General features: G+C 31.6%; 9 protein-coding genes and 2 non-coding genes across 11 annotated transcripts; 3 read left to right on the top strand and 8 right to left on the bottom strand.

The window, feature by feature from the left end:
• Positions 1 to 546: 546 nt before the first annotated feature.
• On the bottom strand, positions 547 to 857 carry PPL_05320 (uncharacterized protein; the record flags this gene model as incomplete). The annotated part of the gene is made up of 2 exons (XM_020576206.1): positions 547 to 667; positions 742 to 857. 2 exons carry the CDS (start codon positions 855 to 857, stop codon positions 547 to 549), a joined length of 237 nt encoding a protein of 78 aa, XP_020433455.1.
• A 654-nt stretch (positions 858 to 1,511) lies between these two features.
• On the bottom strand, positions 1,512 to 3,931 carry PPL_05319 (uncharacterized protein; the record flags this gene model as incomplete). Its single annotated transcript, XM_020576205.1, has 4 exons — positions 1,512 to 1,551; positions 2,645 to 2,712; positions 3,124 to 3,273; positions 3,920 to 3,931. 4 exons carry the CDS (start codon positions 3,929 to 3,931, stop codon positions 1,512 to 1,514), a joined length of 270 nt encoding a protein of 89 aa, XP_020433454.1.
• Positions 3,932 to 4,132: 201 nt separating this feature from the next.
• On the bottom strand, positions 4,133 to 4,879 carry PFP1 (DJ-1/PfpI family protein; the record flags this gene model as incomplete). The annotated part of the gene is made up of 3 exons (XM_020576204.1): positions 4,133 to 4,676; positions 4,765 to 4,790; positions 4,865 to 4,879. 3 exons carry the CDS (start codon positions 4,877 to 4,879, stop codon positions 4,133 to 4,135), a joined length of 585 nt encoding a protein of 194 aa, XP_020433453.1.
• Positions 4,880 to 6,275: 1,396 nt separating this feature from the next.
• PPL_05317 (uncharacterized protein) lies at positions 6,276 to 9,131 on the top strand (the record flags this gene model as incomplete). Its single annotated transcript, XM_020576203.1, has 3 exons — positions 6,276 to 6,980; positions 7,049 to 8,968; positions 9,108 to 9,131. 3 exons carry the CDS (start codon positions 6,276 to 6,278, stop codon positions 9,129 to 9,131), a joined length of 2,649 nt encoding a protein of 882 aa, XP_020433452.1.
• Positions 9,132 to 9,305: 174 nt separating this feature from the next.
• On the bottom strand, positions 9,306 to 11,680 carry PPL_05315 (uncharacterized protein; the record flags this gene model as incomplete). Its single annotated transcript, XM_020576202.1, has 5 exons — positions 9,306 to 9,315; positions 9,384 to 9,556; positions 10,785 to 10,881; positions 11,156 to 11,187; positions 11,675 to 11,680. 5 exons carry the CDS (start codon positions 11,678 to 11,680, stop codon positions 9,306 to 9,308), a joined length of 318 nt encoding a protein of 105 aa, XP_020433451.1.
• On the bottom strand, positions 11,039 to 11,111 carry PPL_05316. Its single transcript has one exon. It is a non-coding gene; the product is annotated as a tRNA-Lys (tRNA).
• Positions 11,681 to 12,155: 475 nt separating the features above from the next.
• Positions 12,156 to 13,035, bottom strand: PPL_05314 (Group-specific antigen; the record flags this gene model as incomplete). Its single annotated transcript, XM_020576201.1, has 2 exons — positions 12,156 to 12,439; positions 12,525 to 13,035. The coding sequence occupies 2 exons, from the start codon at positions 13,033 to 13,035 to the stop codon at positions 12,156 to 12,158; spliced, it is 795 nt and encodes a 264-aa protein (XP_020433450.1).
• Positions 13,036 to 14,584: 1,549 nt separating this feature from the next.
• PPL_05312 (ankyrin repeat domain-containing protein) lies at positions 14,585 to 18,876 on the top strand (the record flags this gene model as incomplete). The annotated part of the gene is made up of 8 exons (XM_020576200.1): positions 14,585 to 15,225; positions 15,397 to 15,438; positions 15,568 to 16,215; positions 16,288 to 16,459; positions 16,533 to 16,931; positions 17,004 to 17,160; positions 17,409 to 17,444; positions 18,767 to 18,876. The coding sequence occupies 8 exons, from the start codon at positions 14,585 to 14,587 to the stop codon at positions 18,874 to 18,876; spliced, it is 2,205 nt and encodes a 734-aa protein (XP_020433449.1).
• PPL_05313 lies at positions 17,945 to 18,017 on the bottom strand. The gene has a single exon. It is a non-coding gene; the product is annotated as a tRNA-Thr (tRNA).
• Positions 18,877 to 18,941: 65 nt separating the features above from the next.
• Positions 18,942 to 20,144, bottom strand: PPL_05311 (uncharacterized protein; the record flags this gene model as incomplete). The annotated part of the gene is made up of 2 exons (XM_020576199.1): positions 18,942 to 19,952; positions 20,094 to 20,144. The coding sequence occupies 2 exons, from the start codon at positions 20,142 to 20,144 to the stop codon at positions 18,942 to 18,944; spliced, it is 1,062 nt and encodes a 353-aa protein (XP_020433448.1).
• A 905-nt stretch (positions 20,145 to 21,049) lies between these two features.
• On the top strand, positions 21,050 to 24,578 carry sec24 (putative transport protein; the record flags this gene model as incomplete). Its single annotated transcript, XM_020576198.1, has 5 exons — positions 21,050 to 22,144; positions 22,233 to 22,362; positions 22,469 to 22,696; positions 22,784 to 23,061; positions 23,136 to 24,578. 5 exons carry the CDS (start codon positions 21,050 to 21,052, stop codon positions 24,576 to 24,578), a joined length of 3,174 nt encoding a protein of 1,057 aa, XP_020433447.1.
• Between the last annotated feature and the right edge of the window lie 34 nt (positions 24,579 to 24,612).

Genomic DNA, 24,612 nt, shown 5'->3' with positions numbered 1-24,612 from the left:
TTAATAAAAAAATGCTCTCTATTTTTGATTTTTCTACAATTAAATTAGATACAGATAATTATTTTTGTATAAAAAATAAATATAAATATATCTAATTATTTATTATATTTATCTATTTTTATAATAAAAATAAATAAATATTAGATAAATAGAATATATTTTATTCAATATGATTTGTTTTTTTGAAATAAAAGATATTATATTTTTATTCTTAAATAAATAATTTTATAAATACTTTTTAGATTATTTTTTTTATATGTTTTTTTATTTGGTTTTTTTATTTGTTTTTTTTTGTTGAAATAATTTGTAAAGAATTAATTTAGTTGATTCCTTCCATATTAAGTTAAATAATTGGAATTGGTGTGGAGTTGAGATGTATACTAAAAACTGGTAGTAGTGACAATCAGATATCGATAGTCTTTAATTTGTACATGTTGATTGCAATACTATTGGTAAAATATTATAAATGGTTGTGTTGAGTTGGAGTTGTAGTTGGAGTTGAAATAATTAAATATACAATTGGAATAAAGCTGAACACTACCACAATTAGGATGGTGATGGATTGAAAGATGGATCAGCTTGTCCTTCTCCGACTTCCTCCAAAAGAGTTTGTTCGACTCTACTGGTATTGAAACATGATTTATGAATCATGGCAGCAGATGACAATCTGGAAATGAAAAGAAAATAAAAGAAATATTAATATTTGTAAATTAAATATTTTAAGAAACTTTAACAACTTACTTTGCATTTTTCATTGCAAACTCTGGCATTCTCGATTGAGTAGAGAATTTCTGGGTGAGATTTGGCACGGTGGAACTCAAGACTCTGGAGTTGAAAGCACGGTACATACTATTCATTTTGTTTTATCAGTGGTTTAACTTTATAAAGTTGATAATAAATGGATTTGGAAATTTGTATTGAAAATATTTGTTGGTAAAGAGTTGCCAATTCTACTTTAATTTATAATTATAATTAAAACGGAAAATAAAGAATGACAAAACTAAAGTGGTTTCTTTTGTTATAACAAAGAATATTTTAGAAAATAAAAAGTTAATTAATTAATTAAATGTAAATATTTTGGAAATTTAGAAAAGAGTTAAGTTTATATTATTTTGGTAATTTGCTCAGTTTGGTGTAATAATAGTTTAATTAAAAGAATTTGATAAAAAACAAAAAAAATAATCTATTTTGGTTGAATTTGAATTACTGTATAATTTTGGTAATTTTTTTTTTACATTATTTCATTGGTTGCAATGAAACTAGCACACCTCATACGATTATTTGTGAAAGTATTATTAAAAAGATTATGAAAATAATGAATTTGTTTTGTTTTTTTTTTTATTTTAATTTAATGGGGATTGAGATGAATTGAATGGGTAAAAAGTAAATAATTAAATTTGTTTTTTTTTTTTTGTTTTTTTGTTGAGTTTGTTGTTGTTTTTTGTTGTGCACTGTGGATGCAGTGATATTTTAAGATATTCTTTAAAACTTGAATATTCAAAATTGGTAATTTATTGTTGTAACAAATCGATGTTGATATTGTTCATTGAACTAATATTAGTTAAATCATTGTCCAAACAATGGTGAGTGAGTGTTTCCATCCCATTATGTCACATATATGCAATTTAATGTTACAGTGAATTTTTAAATAAACATCTAAAAATTATTTTGAAAAAAATATAATTATAGTAATATCATTTTAAAATAATAAGATATCAGATGGAATATGGAAATGGAAATTATATATTTATATTATAAATATGGAAATATATATTGAAGATATATAATATATTTGAAAGTTTTTAAATAGATGTAAATTTTTTAATTATTTACTTACAAATAATAGGATTTGGATTTAATAAAATGTGTTGTTTTGCAGATGATCTGGATGGATGGACTACAACTGGATATTAATCGGTAAGTCGAGTTCAAAATTTGATTTCTATAAAAGAGTGATTGAATGTGAAATGAATAAAATTGTTCCAATTTATATCTTTCTTGTCCAGAGAAATAAATTTCAAAAAAAATTAAAAATAAATTATAATATATTAAAAAATTAAAAATAAATTAAAAAAATACTTTTATCTGATTTTTTTGTGTTTCTGTGCTTTGTTATGTTATTGAGTTGCCCACACCCACCAACCATAGATAAGAAAAAAAAAAGCAAAAACAAACAAAAATAATTAATCCTTTTTTGGTTTTTTGTAGTTATTTTTGATTAATTTACCCCCCACATACTACTACTCTTATTATTTGATTTAAATTAATTTTATTTTACTTTTTACATTTTTGTTGTTTTGTTTTTTGTTTTTTTATCAATATCAATTTGCACAAAAATTATTAATCTGAGTTTTCTGAAACGAACAACAAAAAACAACAAAAAATGAGTGAATGAATGTTATTGACAAGAAATTCAGTGGTATAAAGTGTGGAGTGTTGTGGTAATCATTCAAAAATGAAAGCAAATGAAAAGTAGTTTCTCATTTTGTTGCAGAATTGGGTTGGTAGGTAAATGTTTTAACAAAATCAAGAAGATAATAGAAAATACGGAAATCATTCTCCAATAGATCTAAGATCATTACTATAAAAACTAGATTCAAACACCACACATTCTTGTCAAACTATGGTTCAACCATTGAATTACTTTAAATATGCATTTTTGCAAAAATCGGCAAATCTATGACACCTTTGACACTCTTTATCATCTTCATACTTGACAATTTTTAATTTTTTTTAATTTTATTTTCATTTTTCATTTTTCTATTTTTTTTTTAAAAACTAAAATAACATCATCACAACCACACTAAGGTATACCAAATAGTAAATCAGATTCTTCTGTTTCTATTTCTAACATTTCATGTGAAATGTATTGTTTTTTTTCTTTCATTATTATGATAATTATAAATATTAAATATTAAGTATTTTTACTATTTTTATTTTGAACAACTTTGTTATTCAGTTAATTAAAGCAACAACAACAAAATCAACACACATGATCCTATTGTCAAAATCTCGAATAGTGTTTGTCATTAATTAAAGCATCATCAACAATAACAACAACAACCAGACCTAACTAAACAACCACAATCTAAAATATCTAATAAATTTAGCTCCTGCACTCACACTGAAATAGATATCTTTCTCGGTGCGTTGTGGTGTGGTAAATAATATTATGGTTGTTGTTTGATGATGATAATGTAACTCATTAGATAATACTCTCATTGGAGTATATCCTAATTTGTTCATACGATAAATGAGGGTATTAATACAATACTTTAGTTATATATATAACACCAGGTGGTAATCGTCATTAAATCAAGCTATCATTATTTTAAAATTGATTTGATTCTCTTAATAATAGAATATTTACATATATTAAACACACTCATACCACCACCACTATAACTCACATAACACATAATACCACACATATATATATCTTTTTTCTATTTTAATATAATAACATTATTTTATTGTCGATCTGAAATTTTGTAAATATATAATGAATTATCATAATTCATTCATTTTTCATTTCATTGTTTTGAATTCAAGTTGATAATAATTAATTATTCAAGATTATTACAAAATTATATATGTTTTTAAAGAGAAATAACTTTCTCCTATACAATCATATATTTATTATAATCAATTTAGTTAAATCTACATATTAGACAATGAATCAAGTAGATATTGGACATTATGATATTTGAAAAGAGGAGATTATCTATTTATCTACTATCTATCTAATATATCTCCTACCCATTGACTTGACTTTTATTATTTAATCATTTATCAAATCTAGATTAATTAAAACCATTTGTTTATTATGATAATGGAAGAAATGAACTCAATCCAATCAATCATATGATATTGTTTATTATTTTAGTTTACACATTCATTTGTTATCAGTGTAATTTACAAAGATTGTCATTATCTCTCTTTTTTATTATTATAATGGGTTGGTATATACCGACCAACCAAATAAATTAATTAAATGTGATAGTAGGATATAAAAAAAACAAACAAAAATGTTATTTAATGATAAAAACAATGTATTAATTTAAAAACAATGTTGATTGTATGCTTTGATTATTATGATTTTTACATGTGATTTTTAATTAACATTGATTGTTTAAAGAGTTATCTTTGTTCCTAGTTTCTCGAGGAACAATGCTAGCCACTCAGAGTGACCGGGCCATGCAACTGCAGAGACAATGTTGTGGTCGGAAACAGCTTTGTCGGCAGCGGTATCTTGGAAGTTGGCACCGGCCAAAATCAACTCTGGTTTGCAAGCTGGGTACGAAGTGCAACGGATTCCCTTGAGGACACCGGCGGCAGCCAGGATCTGTGGTCCGTGGCAGATCGATGCGATCGGCTTCTTGGAGTGGTGGAATTGCTGGGTGAGTTCGATGACCTTGGCATTCAAACGGAGGAACTCTGGTGCACGACCACCTGGAATAACGAGAGCATCGTAGTCACACTCCTTGACAGCTGCAAAGTCGAAATTCAACTTGAAACGGTGTCCACGCAACTCTGTGTAGGTTTGTTCGCCTGGCAAGAAATCGTGAACAGCGGTCACACAGAAATCGCCGGATTTCTTGTCCGGACTGACAACGTGCACAATGTGACCTACCATCTCCAAGCATTGGAATGGTACCATAACTTCATAGTCCTCGCTTTTATAAGTTATAATCAACAACAAAAATACTAATTAGTCAATTTCGAAAAATCTAATCTGTTTGAAAATTGCAAGCTCCTACATACACATAATCACCAATGATCATTAAAATCTATAAATATTGTGTGACGCTGTATTAATAAATGATAATAATAATCTAAAATAGATAGTTTTGTATTAAATTACCTTTTTTTTAGTCATTCTATTTTATTATATTTGAAGTTAGTTTTAAACTTAATAAAGTATGAATGAACAAATTAAATCAAGTGGTTAAATTAAATCAGTGAACTTAACTTTGTTTTTTTCATGTTTTTCGAGACCATTTAGCCCATTAATAAAAAAACAGCATTTTACAAAAAAAAAAAATCTTTTCAAAATTGTTTTAAAGTAATATCTTTCTCAGTCACGCAGACTTATCGAAAAATTTTTTTTCATGTTTTGGTATATATATTTTTATTTATATTATGTTTAATGATAAATTAAATACTTAAAGTTATTTATTTCGGATATTCTATTTGTTTATTTATTGAATCTTTTGTTATTAAATTTACTGTAACTTCATGAATGTGAGAATCTCTTCATGAACTTGTATGTGTGTTGACCACTAAAATTTTTCATTATCATAATGATTTTTTTTGTTTTTTTTATAAGATTATGTGTGTTCGCAATCTCATTGTTATTTGTTATTTTTTGTTTTAACCATTTTAGATTTATATAGCAACAACAACAACAACAACAACTTTATTAAAACCAATCATTATTGATAAAGTTGCAAGTTATTAAAGAATTATTATAAATTTAGTAATATTATGTTTATTTGCAAATCTAATAATAAAAATAGAATGGTTTTGAACCTCACAACACAATACACTTTATTTTAAATAAAGAAAATAAAATAAAATAAAATAACGGTAGGTCTTTTAAAGGGCATACATTCATACCATCATTAGTATATCACACCCACCTACCTTTTCAAAATATATTAATTAAATACCTACCTCTTTAGATTTTGTGTTTGTTTGATCAAAGATGTGTGGTGGTGTGGTATGAATATTATATTATTGAAAAAAAAGCCTTTTCTTTTGTTTTTGTGCTAGATTGTATGTGTAAATGATCTTTTAATAAAAAAACTACTTCATATATGGAGATAGCGCTTTGTGCTGTACTATGGCATGCATCTCATCAAATTTAACCAACAAACACCTATTTAAAGTTTCAAACCGGTCAGTCGGTCGGAAATGAAATGATTACTTTAAATAGTTCAAAATATGATAAAAATCTTTATTTTCAATATTCTATAGGGTGTCCATAGGTTGATTCACCATTAATGGTACTCAAGATCAAGATGCACCTCTCACTCGAACCTAGCATTATAAATACTTTCGTGGCATTGCCAATCAGCAATAACATCAAAAATCAATTGAACAACCAACAACAACAATCAATTAATTATCTTAATCATTATTTATTTATTGTTTGTTTGTTATCCAATTGAATAGTTATTAGTTGTAAATAGATTATTATCCTTTTTAAAATTAATTAAAATTTAAACTCTTTTACTTTTTTTTTTTTTTGTTATTAATAATTAAATTTAATTATGAAATTATTTAATAAAATATTAATAATAACATGTCTAATGTTAGGTGTCTGTTTGGCAGATGATTTCAATGTGACATTGACCAATTTCAGAAGTGTCCAGAATGACTTGGTAGATTTGGAGGTTGTCCAGACAAGAGTTGATCAATTACTCGGTACAATCACTGTTAATGGCAGTTGGCCAGACATTTCCTATGAATCTTCCAACGGATCATCCAATGTTGATTCTAGTCGTAGAGGTGAATGGCAACCACTTAGACATGCAGAGAATTTCCTAATGATGTCCATCACCTTTGTAAACAGCAACTCCTCGGCACCTGGAAATTCATCCGACGATCTACTTGCCAAGACATTGCTTGCTTTCGATTTTTGGATGTCTTCCAATTTGACTGCGCCAGACAATTACACTGAGTACAGAGCTCTCTCCAGCCTTGTTGCCGGTGCACTTTTACTCCAAGAGAATTTAAATCAAAGTAGAATCGACCTTCTCAACTCCACACTTTCAGAGATGAATGTTTCGGACGATGCCAACCGAACTCTTTCCAACCAAATGTTTGTCAACGAATTCATTTTGGTTAAAAGTCTATTCCTCTCTGACAATGCCTCACTCTCCACCTATTTCAACCAAACATGGCAATTAGTTCATATCTCCAATTCAACTCTTGATGGAATCAAAGTTGATGGTACTTTTTATTTTAATGGACAAGTAAGTATTTTATATAATTTAATATATAATTATCCATATCATATTAATATTTTTAAATTATTTATTAGTTAATACATAATGGTAATGTTGGTGCTAGATTCGCTACGGATGTATTAAAGGCAATGGTTATTGCAAATGGTACATCGTTTGTCGCTACCAATGAAACTATGGATGTTTGGTCAAACTTTATGTTGAATGGATCGCAATGGATGGCCTTCTACAATGGAAATAACTCGTATTGGAATCCACAAGTAGTTCAATACCTTATTACTAGAAAAGATGGTACCAAGTTTAGTATTCCAACCGACTTACTCTTAAAGTCACCTGTTCATTCCTCAGAGTTTAAGGATTGGGTTGATTATCTTACTGGTGACTCCAATTCAACTGATTCATCTGAATCCGATGATGATGATGATAGCCAAGAAGATCAAGATAAGAGAAGAATGAATAGACAATATTGGTTCGGGGATTACATGGTCCATTCTCGTGGAAACTATTCGGTTTCTCTTAAATTCCATTCGTCTCGTACATTTAATACTGAATGTTACCTTGGCGATGGACTTCCAACTACAAAGATGAGCGACGGTTCTTTCTTCCTACAAAACATTGGTTCGACATACTCTGACAGTGTCTATCCTCTTTTCAATTGGGATTTGATACCTGGTGTCACAACCGATATGGCATTGAACAAGACCTCTGTTGCCAATATGACATGTGATGAGAGTGTCAGACACAAAGGATTGAGTGATTTCGCCGGTTCTGTATCCGATGGTGAATATGGTGCTGCCGCTTTCAATCTAATGACCAATCATTCAGCTGTAACCGGAAAGAAATCATGGTTCTTCTTTGAGGAGCACATTGTATTGCTTGGATTCAATATCTCTAGATCCGGAAATAACAACAACAATTCAACGGTTGTTACCGCCATCGATCAAAGAATGGCAGATGGTGATATCTTTACAAGTGGATCCGATAGTCGTCTTGATGGAAATCAAACTGAATTCTCAAACATCACTTGGTTCCATCATGATAGAGTCGGTGTCTACTTCCCCAAGTCACCAGCTTCCAACTCACTAAACATTCATATCGGTGTTGAAAACAAGACTGGACGATGGGAAGACATCGGTTCATCCAGTGGCAATGTAACTGGTCAACTATTCACTGCCTATCAAACTCACCCGAACCAGTCATCTGAATATCAAATGATTGTCATTCCAGATGTAGATGTCCAAGAATTCAATTCCACCGTCGACGGTCTCTCAGAGTCAATCATTATCCTCAACACCGATGACATTCAAGCGGTTGCTCATTTCCAATTGAATTTGGTGCAGGCTGTATTCTGGCGTGCCAATGCCAGCCTCAACATCACCATGGTTAACCACAACTTCAAATTGTCTCCCAGCTCACCATGTATCGTGCAAGTCAAATTCCTCAAAGTTGAAAACGACCGATCCAATTCCATCGCCATCAGTATCAGTGATCCAACTCAGAAGCTGAGCAACATAACAATGGCAAGCTGTGTACAATTGACCGGTCCAAATGCAACCTACGATCCAAACACCAAAGGTTCGACCATCGTCTTTACTTTGCCAAGTGGTGATTTCTCTGGTTCAACATTGACTCAAATCTATACTATTGGAGGTGATGGTGGTAGTACAACTGGAAATCCAACTACTGGCAATCCAACAACAACTTCATCAACAACCAATTCTCCATTCACAACTGGATCACAAACAACTAGCAGCAATCCAACAACTGGAAATCCAACTACTGGCAATCCAACAACCAACTCTCCATTCACAACTGGATCACAAACAACTAGCAGTAATCCAACCACTGGTACTCCTACCACTACTGAAGGTTCAACAACATGTCCCGATGGAGCATATACTGATAACAATGGTGCCAAAGTTACTACAACAGTTGACGTGACAACAACTTCATCGTCCATCATTGTCACACCATCACTCACCATAATCTTTTTGGTTGTAATTGTTTTACTTCAATTTTCAAATTGATAAATTTATCAAACCAATATTTTCATGTATATAAATTAATTTTAAATAAAGAGTTTTAAGGATATATATTTATTATAAACAATTTTTGATTTTATATAATTTATTGAAGATAATGAGTGGTTATATACTTTAAACAAACAATAGCTAGACCAAATCAAACCAAACTATGAAAAAACTATTACAAAATTTAATCAATGTTGAATCATATAGAGTTTTCCATTTTACCTTATTTAAAGGGATAAAATCCTACCTATCTTTCCATTTTGACTTAAATTTTGTAAATTCATCAAACTCTTTACTTTAAGTATTAATTGGGTCTTTATAAAAAAAAGAAAAAAAGAAAATATAAAAATAAAATTTTAAAATATAACAAAAGATTACTTACCGATTCCAATTGGAATTTCCTTTAAAGGAAACTTTAGGGAATATTGAAGAATCATCTAATTTAGTGGTAAGATATTCTAACTGGAACTGATTCAAGTTGTAGAATTCTACTAGAATGAAACTAAATAAAGAGATGAGGTCATTGCTATGAACATCATGATTTGCCAAATTCAACTTAATAAACAATTAAAAAAATATGATTCTAAATGATTATTTAGAGTGATTGAAGAATCTAAAATTCTACTACTATTTCTTTTCTCTGAAAAAACTAGTTACTTTTTGAACATATTAAAGACTCACTCTTAAAAAAACAATCTTAAATTAACATTTTTTTATCTTTATATATATTTAATTTTTTTATCTTTATATATATTTAATTTTTAAAAGGTTTTTAAAAGAATAATAATGAAATTATAGTGTTATTTAATATATTTTTTAAATTTTAAATAATTCTATTTTTTTTCAGTAACTTTAAATGATATTTCTCTATTTTTATTAAAAAATTATTTTTTTTATTTTGTCAAACATGTTATTAAAATTTAATTTAATTTAATTAATATTATTTTAAAATAAGCTTAAACAGAAAAATTTTTGTTCTATACAGTGCAATCAACCAACAGTACTGTAAAACAAAAGATGTTTGATCAGATATACAATCACATGTATTATAATCATAGATTGATCAAAAGGAAGTGTATGTGTGCAACTTCTTGAATAGCAAAGTGTTAAGTAATGTGTATGTAATAAATTACTATATTGGGAGGTGATACTATAGTATTATCTTACTAAGAGTATACCGATTTATCATTATACAAACGACAAGAAAATGCAATATGCAGTGTTGCTATTTGAATGAATGATTCAGTGGTGGGATACATGTATGACCTCTTTCTCACTACCTCCAGATTGTATTTCCAATCATGTAAGTATAATTAAAACCACGATACCATTTGTAAAGCTGATGTTAACATCTGTAAATCTCTAACTCAACTATCATCATAGATAACAACAGGTTATGAGATATTGATAGTAATGGTAGATACCAACCGAATGATTGCAGAGCATGTGCATGAGGATTACACACTGTACATGCATGTCTACAACTTGTACAACTTGCTAAGTTTGGTTGTTCCTTGGATATTTAGCAATAAAAAGTGGTATAGTTTGATGGTAGCAAGTGTATTATTCGGTTTATCGATCTATATACAGTATCTATAGGTGAGCTACTCCACCAGGTATTTCCAGTTTGTTAGCAAGTTTAAGTAGCCAAAGTCATCTGGAGAAGCAAACTAGGTATTCAATACTCTCTATTTGTACGCTATAGAACAGCTTAGGTAATGATTCAACTCACCAATTGGCGATATTATACTTGGCATTCAAACGCTTTTGATCCAACTCAAACTTTTGCTTTAATTGTGCTGGACAAGTGACCACTACCATCGAAGAACACTTCAAAGTACCATTCAAGAATTGAAACAAAAAATATGCAGCGGTAGTATCTATATACAACACATAGGGATGAACGTTCATGTGTATGGATTGATCACGACGGTGGTGGCAACCTAGCACAAGTCGAACCAAACACTTTGACCAAATCAATTAGTCAAATCCTATCCAATAAGCGCGCATTTTTAACATCTGGTCTTAAAAGGTAGACGCCCAATGTGGGGCTCGAACCCACGACCACACGGTTAAGAGCCGTGCGCTCTACCGACTGAGCTAACCGGGCACTGTGGGTAAAAATTCACATTTTAAGTTTTTGTAATATCATACCCAAAAATTTCTCTTTTTTCCCATCTCTCTAACTATATTTGTATAGATAAAATATAACTTATCTCTCTTTTCTTTCTTTCAAATCACTAGTTATTTTTTTTATAAAATAAGATTTTTTTGTAATCATTAATCCTGTGCTTCTTGTTAGTGGATTACAAACTGAGGATCTAATCACAGCAACATTTCCATTCATCCATCTAACAGCCCGTTGTGACTCCCTTAGCCCTCCATCAGTAGTGGTATCCTGGTGGTCCCGACCTAAGGAGTAGAACATAGAACAGACATCATTTCCACCTCCTGGTCTTTAGTTGACATTCATTTTAATTAATTATTAATAATTACTAGTTGCAATAAACCCGCGGTACAATTGTTGTGTTGTTGAATATCTCAACTTCTACCTTGTATTGTAAAAAAAAACCCAAAATTACTAAAAACTATATAATCTTGTAAATTTAACCTTTTCATCGCTAAGTTACCTGCTTACCATTACACACATCTCTTTATTACTACTATTATTACTTTCATTATTTAATTAATTTTATTTATTTTATTCAAACATAGGATTTACCTGCAGTGGTGTTGTATTTTGTTTTGACTTTCACCTTTTTTTTTTTTTTTTTTGTAAGCATTTAATGAAGTTGTAAGTGACAATTTCGAAGGACATAGTTAGTGAAATGATTCATTCGTGGGCCTTCATTACTTCGACCCGGCTCGAGGCTCGGTAATGAATAAGTTTCCCGCTACCCGAATGTATAAAAAACTGAAGTCCCAAGATCCCATGGGCAATACATTGACACCTGGTGAGGATAAAAACACCTCTTTAGTGTTTTTTTTTTTTTAATAATAACTAAAGTGGTATACATGTTTTATTAAAAGTTGTATTAAAAGGATGGATTTACCATCAAGTTTTTTTCGTAGTCTATTTTTTTTCTTTTTAGTTGGTGGTTGATTTAATTAATTAGTTGGCAGGTTGGGAAGAGAGTTAATTTCATTTACTTGATTAGTTGGCTGGAGTTGGAATGTTGTTTATTAATTTTAGAATGTTTCTGTGGATATCGAAGTCGGATATAATAGATTGGTTGGAGAAATCGAGTATTTTGTCATCTTGACTGAATAGAATTGAATTGACATGTTTCCAAATGTTGTGGTAGATGATCGCTGTTAGGTCTGATGATTCATCGCAGAGGTAGAAGTGAGTAGTAGATTTTTCCAGTGACCATTCGTCTTCGTAGTGGCAATTTGTAGATGTTGTGTGATGTGTTGAGGTGAATTTGTTTAGGATGACTCGACAATTAAAGAAATAATGTGTGTGGGTCAAAGTCATTTGCTGAACATAGTTTACAACTGTCTTGTTTGATGTATGCCATACCAGGAAGTGATCCTGAGAAGAATCTGAATACTGTGTTTCTACCTCTGTGGTGTTTGATGGAGTTAATGTAGTAGAAGATGTTTCGGTTTGATGTAAAGTCTATTTTGGTGGGGGGAAGAGACAGTTGGAATTGACCTGATGTAAGTACTGGTTTGTGGTGATGGTTGATAAGGTTGTGGTATATGAGTTTAAGTGGTAGTGGTTCGTCATTACGCAATATTGGTTTCATTTGATGTGGAGGTAATTTCATAATTGGTCTAAAATGTTGCCAAAGAAGGATGGAATGTTTGAGTGTAGGTGAGGTTATCTTGTTATGTCTAATCTGGTTACGCCAGCTTTGGTAGTATGGGGAATAGACATCTTGATTTGCAATTACTCTATTTAGTATCCAAATGTGTTGAGCGTCATTTCGTAGTTTCATATCCCACAATGAAATGCCACCATTTTTCCAATGATGTACTGCTCTGGAGAGTGTCATTGTATTCTTAAATGATTTTGCATCTTCGATCATTTAAGATATAATAGAACAACAATCTATTTTATAAAATTTGATCAAAAGCGGGTTTGTGATTTGAGATTGCGCTACGTCGGTTCCGACCATCCGGAGAGTTGGATACCTCCTCTTTATGAGTTGGTAAGGATTTGATTTTGCTTCATCAGAACCACGATTGTGATCCTGAATCCACCAGTTTTGAAGTCGATTGCATTAAGCATCAACTCCCACGCCCCGGCGGTCGAGTACCGTGCACTATTAGAAATTTGTAAGTCATTTTGTATTCAAAGTATGACGATAACTTTTACGCTCAATCACGAACTTATTAAATCAATGTAATCTTAAAGTTTAAAAACCATGTGAACAAAAGACAAGAATAAGACTTATGGTGAAAAATAGTCCAATTCCAAAAATTTTCTGGAACGATCAAAAAAAAAAAAAAATATTATATTTTAATTAAATATAAATTATAAATTTTTTTCAATGAGGCTAAAAAAAAGCAAATCAAAATAAGATTTCATTACCCTTACTTAAAGCTTTGTTTGTTTTTTGTTGATTTCTATTGTTGCATCTACCTCTAATATACTTTATTCATTTAGTTTTTTTTGTTATTTTTATTATAATACATACATATTACTTTTCATATTATAAATATTCAACGTGGCATCTGAGCGATAATTTAGTAATCAACAATAAGTTCTAATGGTTTGCTTGATGTGCTTAACCTAAAGATAGAAAATGGATGGGAAGAATACCTTAAAACTCTAAATTTGTGCATTCGAATTTTCTTTTGTTTTGTTTTGATTTGATTTTCTCAACATTCGAAGAAATTTTAAATTATAAAATTTGGTTGCAATTCTAATACGTTATCCAACAAAAATTTCAGATAAAAATTTAATAAAAATTAAACAATTAATAATAAAATCTGATAATTGCTGCAAATTATTGGTGATGATGATCACAATATTAAATTCTTTGTGAATAATAATAAAATTTTTTTAAATTTTGTTTTTATTATAAAATAAACAAAATATATTAGTTTTTTATAAATAAATTGGTGTTTTTTGTTTGTTATTGTCGGTGGTGGTTGTTTTTTCACTTGTTTAGTAATGTTGTTTGAGTGTAGATTGTGGTTAATAGCAAACAACAAAAACATACAAACAAACAAACATACAAAAATTAAATATTGATATTTAAGTGCGAAGAACTGTTGTTATAACAACATCATAAAAAAGTAAAAACAAACAAAAATCCTGGTGAATATATATTAATATCAACTTATCATCATCATTTAACTAACTAATTAGTTAGTTCCGAATCTCATTTGTACATACATATATTATTATTATTATTATTTATTCACAATAATCTTATAAATACATATATTTAATTTCACTTATTATTTATTCACCTCTACTCTTTCATATTTCTTTGATTATTATTATTTTATTAGATATAGATATAGATATAGATAGTAAATTAAATATATAGATATTTATTTTAGATTTGTAAATAAGTTTAGATTTGTTATTAGTAAAATAAATTATAATCTCTTTATTATGTAATAATGACACAAACACAGTTATTGGTAGAAACGACTACTGCATCTATATCTATTCTCCAAACAACTTCACTTGATAATAATATAATGGTAGAAGGTTCATCTAGTACCACCACTACAACAACAACATCATTACTTAATCATCATAACCATCAAAGAAAGAATAGTAATAATAACAATAACAATAACAATGATTTACATCAACATCAAAGAAAGAATAGTAATAATAACAATAAATTAAATAATATAATACAATTATATCATCAAAAAGAACAACATCCAATCGTTGTTGATAATTTTACAAAATTATTCAAAAAACTATTTGGAAATTCAGTTTTATTTAAAACGATATTTGCTCATGTCTATCATATCAATAGGAGATTGAGAGTGGTGGCTAATACCACTAGTGGAAATGTACATAATCAACAACAACAACAACAACAACAACAACATAATCAACAATATTACCATCAACATTATCAACAACAACAACAACAACATTATCAGCAACAACATTATCAAAATCTATTGCAACCGGTTGGTGTTATTTATAGTAGATTCTATGATCAGATTATCAGTGTAGATTGGATGATTGCCAATCGATACTATGCATTGCTACAAGACAAGATAATAAGGAAACAACCATTGTATGGTTGGCGATCGTATCATCTCGATCAACTGGCACTGGCAGGTCAACTGAACCTCTTGAAACTACTCTTTTACAAACCGGAAACCAATCCAATCTTTACAGTCTCTTGTTTAGATAAAGCTGCGGAAGGTGGTCATCTTCAACTCGTAATCTTTCTCAATCAATATAGAACAGAGGGTTGCACATCAAATGCAATGGATCAAGCTTCAAAGTGAGTGGTTTGTTTAGCGTATGCGTTAGAAAGTTTATGAATTATATATACTAATTAGTATCTCTATCTTTTAAAACATAATTAAAGAAAAGGCTACTTAAAAGTTGTAAAATGGTTACATTTCAATAGGAATGAAGGATGTACAACCGATGCTATTGACTTGGCTGCAAGTAATGGACATCTAAAGGTGGTTCAGTTCCTCAATGAGAATAGGACAGAAGGTTGCACGGTGGCAGCAATTGATGCTGCCGCTACGAATGGTCATTTGGCAGTGGTGCGATATCTCTATGAGAATCGCGGTGAACGATGTACAAACGAAGGTTTTATGGGTGCTGCTCAAGCCGGTCATCTCGAGGTGATCGCTTTCCTCTGGGAGGTGATGAAGTACCCGATTGGGTTCTCGGTGTTCTTGGCAGCGGCAAACAATGGACATCTCGATGTGCTCAGTTACATCAGTGTCAACATTGCCATTGGCAATGCAGAGTTCACTCAGGAGAACTACTATCGTGCGTTGGAATCGGCGTCGCGCAACGGTCACTTTTACGTCGTCAAATACATCTGGGCGTTCATCGACACGAAACGACGAACCAACGCACTGATTCTCGCTGCCAGACGCGGTGACATGAGTATTGTTACATTCCTACATCAATTGCAACTCGAAGGTACAACCTATGAAGCGATCGATCACGCTGCAACCAACGGCCACCTTGCGATCGTAAAATGGTTACATCAGAATAGAAGTGAAGGAGCAAGTAGTCAAGCATTAAATGGTAGTGCGTAAAGTATCAAACAAAACGAAACATAACATAACATAACAAAGTTAATTAACTTTTCTTATTCATTTATTAGATATCACGGCCACATTGAAGTTGTAAAGTTTTTACATGAATTTAGAACAGAAGGTGGAACCAATAGAGCATTAGATTTCGCATCATCCAATGGACATTTCGATGTTGTTAAATTCTTGAATGAAAATAGAAATGAAGGATTTACATCTTATGCATTGGATAATTCTTGTCTTGTAAGTTGTTAACTCATCGCGATATGTTAACTTACACTTGATACTAATCATAATAATAATCATTGTTTTCCAGAATGGTCATATCGATATAGTTAAATATTTAGCGAATAATAAAAACGTTGGATGTTCAATGAATACGTTGAAACTGGCTTGTGAAGGTGGACATTTAGAGATTGTGAAATTCCTATGTGAAACATTCACCAATCACAATTATCCTCAGGCGTTGATTGCCGCCGCCAAAAAGGATTTGGAAATTACAAAGTATCTACTGGAAAATATACCAAACTATCAACCACAGGATCTCATTCGGCCATCGGTGTTGGTCAGTTCGATTGCTTCCGGTCATTCCGACATCTTTCACTACCTCATTAAACTGGTGAATATCGAAGTGATCGGCTACAACTATCTCTTTAATATCGCTAGCTATCATTCGCAATTCGATGTTCTACGTTACCTGATCGAGGAGGTCCCGGTCAGTCAGCATCGCAAGGTCGAGCTGTGCATCGGGTGTCTCGTCAATCACGGACACGTCGAGTGTCTACAGCGTTTCATGAAGCTGCACAACTGGACCGTTGCCAACCTCGATATCTCCGAGTCAAACTTCCAGTTGATGTGCTACAACGGTAACATTGGCATGGTGAAACACGTTGCACTACCGAAACACTTTAACGAGAGCAACAGGCTCGCTTCACTCAGGAATGGTCATATTTCCATTTACTTCTTTTTGAACACTTACAATCCAGCGTACTCTGAGCGCGAAATCGAATTGGCAATCAACAAAGGCTATCTGGTAGTTCTGAAACACATCGTTGAGAACTCACCAAGACCTATCTCCAACTTGACGGCGCTCATCGAACAAGCAAAAACCACAAAATTCAATAACATTTTGAATTATCTACAGAATCTTAAAGAAATACAAAATAATAAAAGATGGTCTATTTTTAAATAGATCATCAAAACGTCTTTTTCGTTTTTTTAACTCAAAGTATTTTTTTTTTTTTTTACATCTATAATTTAATGATAGATTATATAATCATTAAATAATTATCATTTTTGATCAATTGATTATTATTTGTATTCAAGTTATTTGTATTTATGATATTTTAAATACTGAATTTAGTATTCTATCAATAGTTATTAAATTTCAAACAAGATTTAGATAGCTAGTACAGTAGTAGTTACATGTAGCATATATTCAAATAATCCTATGTATATCGGTTTATTAAGTTAAACGTGTTATTGTTGAATTTATTATACGTTAAGAATATGCTAGTTATTACACGTTTTCTATTCATTAATATCGTTATATAACTATCTTTTAAGCACATTAGAATTATATTAAATATCAGACATTCACTACATACATGTATATATCAATAATTAAGTTTCATCTTTGTTTATACAATGTAATTTATTATAGACTTCACTGTTTATTAATGGTTTTGTACATTTTGCGCGCATATGGGACATAAGGATTTTATATGATGGCTCCACCGAGAATCGAACTCGGGGCCTCAGGTTTACAAGACCTGCGCTCTGCCAGCTGAGCTATAGAGCCTTTTACATTGATTGAATTTTGTAACTCCGAGTGTCAACGCTTTCATTTCCAATGTAAAAGCTAGAATCTTTTTTTGTAACTGAAAGTTTCTTAGGAAGTAACGATGTAATACATTATTAAAATTGAAAATCCGCCACTAGGATTTCCCATTAACTTTTCATAATTCTAACAAGGAAAAAGAGGAAATCATGATAAGCAAAGGATTCTCCCTCCCGGATACCTTCACCATCACAGCTCTCTTCAAACTCTTCGCTAGATGTCTACCGCTCTCAAAGATCAACCTCACCTTCTGTATGCACTGCTTACCATTCGTATTCACAGGCCTTCCACCGATCAAGATCACAGATGACTTCAAACTCATTGTATTAATAAAAAATCATCATTTCCCGAATCTAATGATTGACATTCTAGAATATCTTTCTTTTTTAAAACCACATTATATTTAATAACTACACCCCAAAGTGTGAATCTATACGAATAAAAAATATATAGTTTATCTTACCACTTTTGTTAAATTTATAAGATTTTTTTTAATAATGTAATTATTTTATTTATAAACAAAGATATTTTGTTTTAATTTATTTATAATTTCTTATGATAAAATGTCGAATAAATATCATATATTTTTAGTATTAACAACAATAATATTATTAATTTTTTCAATATTTATTGGTTATATATATGGAATAGGTAAGATTTTTAATAAATTAAAATTAATTCTAAAACTAAAATGTTTAATTTAATTTTAGATAAAAAATCTAAAGGTTTACCAGTGTTACCTCCGCCTAGATTATTATGGCCACCTCATAATGCACCAATAGAACAACAATCTAGTTTTAAAAAATGTTATATGTTTTAACAATGGGCGCGCGTATAAATATGTATAATTTATTTAATAATAAAAAAACTAAAATCTATCAATAATTATACATTATTCACTGATTTTGTTTGATTTTTGGGTAGATTGGGAGTAGGAGTTGCAGTGGTATTTGATTTTGAATTTGTCAAAGTGGCACCACTATTGCTTTTAGTTGTAGTTGTTGGTTGATTTAATTTTGGTTGAGTTTGTGCTTGTTCCTTTAATAATGGTGTTTTTGGTGATGTCTTTACATTGTTCTTTGAATTATATTCATTATCCACTCTTTTCATTCTAATAATGAAAAAGAAAAAGAAACCTACTGATACGACAGATAATGATAGAGGAATACAAAAGAATATCATTGATTTCCTATCGTATGCAGGAGGTTTAAACCACATAACATTCTGAGGATTATCCTTCATGTAATAACAAGTAAAAGTGTCGTTGGTCGTATATTTATCGGTGTATGACTGTACCCATTCAAGATTTTTCGACCATAATCCTGGTATTAGAGTATAGGGTTGTATAGTGGATTCCTGTAACACCACATAACTATAACCTTGAAAACAATAGTTTGTTTCACAATTTGCTTCTGAATAGCTACTCCATTGATCAACAGCTCGTTCTTTTCCTTTCAAATTCGATCTTAACTTGTTTGATACAGATTTTACTTCGGCGGTACCTAACGATCCACCGGTTGTTGATTTGCTATTCGCCAATGGATCGATTCGCTCTGCAAATCCTTCAATGGAGATCTCTCCACCGATATCACCACCGTCGTCTTCACCTCCACCGTCATCTTCACCTCCACCATCATCGAAAGTGCCATCACCATCACCGCCACCATCATAACCATCACTGTAAGCACCGGTCACATCGGAATCACCATCGGACTCACCATTATTATAAGAGGAATCATCACCACTGACATCACGAAAGAAGTAAACCGGTCCCCAATATGGATACCACCAGATTTCACTATTATAAGTAGCACATTCATATGTTGAACATTGTCCATCGATATTATTTCCAGTTACAGTACATGTTCCTTCAGTAAATAGTTTTGCTCTATTTATCTGCATTGTTTAAAAAATAATTAATTTCAATGTTTTTTTTATTTATATTATTTTATATCTCTATCTTACTGATGGCAATAAATCTTTAAATAAAGCAAATAAAGAAATACCAAAAAATACAAGAAACAATATAATAAATACAAATATTAGAACTTTATGTCTAGTTATACTAAGTTGATGTTGTTTATTCATTTATATAAAAAATATATTTAATTTATTTACAAATAGTTGGTTTTACAAAAAAAATAAAATGATCATTTTATCATACCTTCAAATAAAGAAGTAATAAGATTTTATTAGACCCAAAAACCTAAGGATCAAAATAAAAAAAATCTAAGGATTAAAATAAAAAAATCCTTAGATTTTTGGGTAAATCAAAAAAAAAAAAAAGATCTTAGAAAATTAGTAGGGCTGATGTCACCGATACTTTGATTTAATCTTGGTTTTTCAATATAGATAGAAACTTCATGAGCATATTCGAATGAATTCGCTTCCATTACCAATTTAAAATAATCTTTAATTTACAACTTTTGTTTAAAAGAAAAAAAAATAAAATTAAAAAAAGTTTTTTTTTTTAAAAAAAAAACGAACTTCTTGAAAATAAACACCTAAATGCTTGTGATGACTCATTTCACTATGACCCTAAAAAAAAATGAAAAACAATTATTTTTTGCACAATTTAAAATAATAAACTACAAGGTGTTGAAGTTGCACATTTTTGATTAGTCATTAAAACAAAATTAAATACTTTTTTTAGTTGAAAGTTAGTAAACTAAATTTAATAAACCTATATATTTTGTATTCTTATTTCAATAATATCCAAATATTTAGTGAAATTCACAACAATCTAAAAAAATAATTGTAACTTCACCGAAAAAGGTCAACCAAAGTCAAAAAGTTAAAAACATCAACTAAAAAAAAAAAGTTTAAAAAAAACACAATCAGAAAAAAAATAACTATTGTTGTACTTTTTTTTATTTTTGAGTTTAAACATTTATTATATTTATATTTATATTTATATAAGTTTAATTTAATTTAATTTATAAATATAAATATATTTATTGTAAATAAAAAAAAACAAAAAAGGATAATCAAACATGTCGAAAAGAGTATATCCTACAGATCCAAACAATATGTTGGTTCAACAGCAGCAGCAGCAGCAGCAGCAGCAACAACAGCAAATGCAAGGTGGTGGATTTCCACCGATGCCAATGCAGCAGCAACAACAACAGTATCAACATAATCAACCACCACAAGTAGGTCAAGTTAGTTTGGCACAACCAACTGGTTACTCTTCATACGGAGTAGGTCAACCAACACCTCCGACCACTCAAATGATCTCGCCACCACCACCACAACAACAGAATAACAACACAACATATCCACCATCTACCAATAATTATACTCCAACAGCACCACCACCTGTAGCAGCAACACCAACAGCAGCAGCAGCAGCACCAACAACAGTTTCAACATCAAAGCGTCAGTATGTAGTTGATGCAGATAACAGTGCAATGTTGAGTAATGCAATGGGTAATCTCAATGTCAATAATAGTAGTAATCATCAATATCCAACAACAACAACAACAACACCATCCAATCCACAACCAACTGGTTATCCAACATCACCAACTACCTATCCAGTTGCATCGAATCCAATGCCACCAACTACACAACAGCAGCAGCAACCATATGGATATCCAGTTGCTTCGAATCCAACAATGCCACCAACACCAACACCACCAACAACAACAACAGTTTCAAATCCAACACCAACCTATCCAGTTGCATCTAATCCAATTCCACCAACTACCCAACAACAACAACAACAACCATATGGATATCCACAACAACAACAGCAACAACCAGTACAAGGATATCAACAAGCATATCCACAACAACAACAATATCAACAACCACAACAATATCAACAACAACAACAATATAATAATATACAACCAATGCCAAATCCAATGCAAATGGCAACACAACCAGTAAGCAATGTTCCATATCATCAAGCACCAACACCATCACACCAATACACTGAACAAGTTGTACCAACACCAGAGAATCTCTGTCCAAAGTCATATATGAGAATGTCAATGAATGCAATTCCACACCAAGCATCCACTCTCTCAAAGATTCATATTCCACTTGGTTGTACCATTCATCCATTTGCTAATGATGAAGCTGTAAGTAATAACAAACAAACAAAACAAACAAAACAAAACAATAATAATAACATTATTCATTTTCTCCACTATCATTCATTCATTTTAGAATCCAATTCCAGTGATTTCATCTACCATTGTTAGATGTAAGAGATGTCGTGCATACATAAATCCATTCATCAGTTGGATGGACGGTGGTGGTAGATGGAGATGTAACGTCTGTGATATGATTAATGATAGTATGTTTGATAAATAACAAATACAATATGATCTTTTGAAACATAATTATACTAACATTCATTTGTTATACTACTACTATTATTAATATTATTATAATTATTTCAGCACCACAAGATTATTTCAGTCCAATCGATTTAACAACAGGTAAACGTGCAGATATTAATACAAGACCAGAGTTGGTAAGAGGATGTGCAGAGTTTTTAGCTACTAGTGAATACACAATTCGTGGTCCACAACCACCATCCTATTTCTTTGTGATCGATGTTTGTTATGAATCAATTGTTTCGGGAATGTTAAACTGTGCAATCGAATCTATTAAAGCTTCTTTAGATAGTAAGTTAATTAGTTATAAAAAAAACATTTACATTTCATATGAAGTAACAAATCAACTTATATATAAATTGATTATTATTATTATAGATATGCCAGGTGATTCTAGAGCAAGAATTGGTATCTTGACTTTTGATGATTCATTACATTTTTATAATTTAAAGTCTAGTTTTGGCAGACCAAAGATGTACGTCGTAACGGAAATGGATAACATCTTTGTTCCACCATACGAAGAGTTTTTGGTTAACCTCAAAGAATCACGTACTATCATCGATTCATGTTTAGACCTAATCAAACAAATGGAAAGAAAAACTCAAAAAGTTGAATCATGTCTTGGTTCTGCACTTAAAGCTGCTCTTCAAATTTGTGTAAGTAATAATAATTAGTTAGTTTAATTATTAATCCTTTTATTAATAATAATATGTTAATTGTATTTATGTAGCAAGGAGTAGGTGGTAAAATTGTTGTATTACAAAGTTATATTCCAAGAGGACCGTTCGGTAAGTTACCGATTAGAGAGTTCCAATCGGTTTTGGGTACCAAGAAGGAGACTCAATTGTTACAACCACAGGATGCCGGTGATTTCTACAAGGATTTAGGTTTGGCATGTTCATCGCATCACTTGTCGGTCGATCTGTTTTTGTTTGCCACTGGCTACGTCGATGTTGCTTCGCTCCAGTGTTTGCCACAGATCACCGGTGGTGAGTTGTTCTACTTCCCTGCGTTCATTGCATCGCGTGACGGCCAGACTTTTGCTGCCAACTTGATGCATACGCTTACACGTCCGACCGGTTGGGAGAGTGTGATGCGTGTGCGTACCAGTCGTGGCATCTCAACGAATGTCTACCACGGAAACTACTTCCTCAAGTCGTCGGACTTGCTCTCACTGCCAACCGTCGACGCCGACAAATCGTTCACTCTCCAGATGGGCATCTCTGATACCATCACCTCCAAGTATGTAGCTATCCAAACGGCACTGTTGTACACTCACTCCTGTGGTGAGAGACGTGTGCGTGTGCTGACTGTTAGCGTTCCCGTTGTGCATACCTTCCCAGAGTTGTTCAAATACGCTGATATCGCTGTGGTCACTAGTTTAATTTCAAAGATGGCCATCGATAAAGCGTTGGCTAGCTCGTTATCGGACGCACGTGAAGCGATCGCCAACAAGTGTGTCGATATTCTCACTGCTTACAAGTCGACTTTGTCGTCGGGAGCAGCGTCGTCGTCGTCGGTGACACTCTCACCACAGACACCCAAGTTGCTGTTGCCCGAGTCACTCAAGCATCTGCCATTGTACGTTGTCGCCATGGTCAAGAATATCGTGTTCACCTCGAAAGCGACGAACCCCGATATCCGTGCTTACTTTATGCATCGCATGAAGGTGGTCGATCTCACCAGTTGTCTCAACTTTTTCTACCCACAATTCTACTCGTTGCTCAGAACCGCGCAACAGACCGACCAGACCACTGGCGAGCCGTTGCCAAGCACCTCAATTGTACCGACCACTCTGAAACTATCGTCCGACCAACTGTCAAGAGCCGGCATCTTTATTTTGGTGAATGGATTCGCCATCTATATGTATGTTGGCGAGGCATGTCCACCTCAGACCGTCTTTGATGTGTTTGGCTGTGATTTCGCATCGCTCGATCCAATGACATTCCAAGGTCTGTCGATCTTTGACAACGAACAATCGAGATACGCACGCAAAGTTATTGAAATGGCAAGAGCCAACTACTCTGAGTATCAGCGAATCATTTTGGTGAAATCCAACGACAGACAACTTAACCCAGAGTTCACCTCACTATTGATTGAAGATCGTACACTAGAAGGTGGATCCTACTATGAATTTATTTTACAACTTCAACAAAGAATTCAAAAAAATTAATAATACAATAATAAATAATCATAATCAGTATAAA

The sequence above is a fragment of the Heterostelium album genome, assembly GCF_000004825.1.
Source record: "Heterostelium album PN500 unplaced genomic scaffold PPL_contig12, whole genome shotgun sequence".
In the NCBI taxonomy this organism is placed as follows: Eukaryota; Evosea; class Eumycetozoa; order Acytosteliales; family Acytosteliaceae; genus Heterostelium; species Heterostelium album.
The sequence above is the reverse complement of the archived record's forward strand: the minus strand, read 5'-3'. Positions and strand labels throughout refer to the sequence as shown.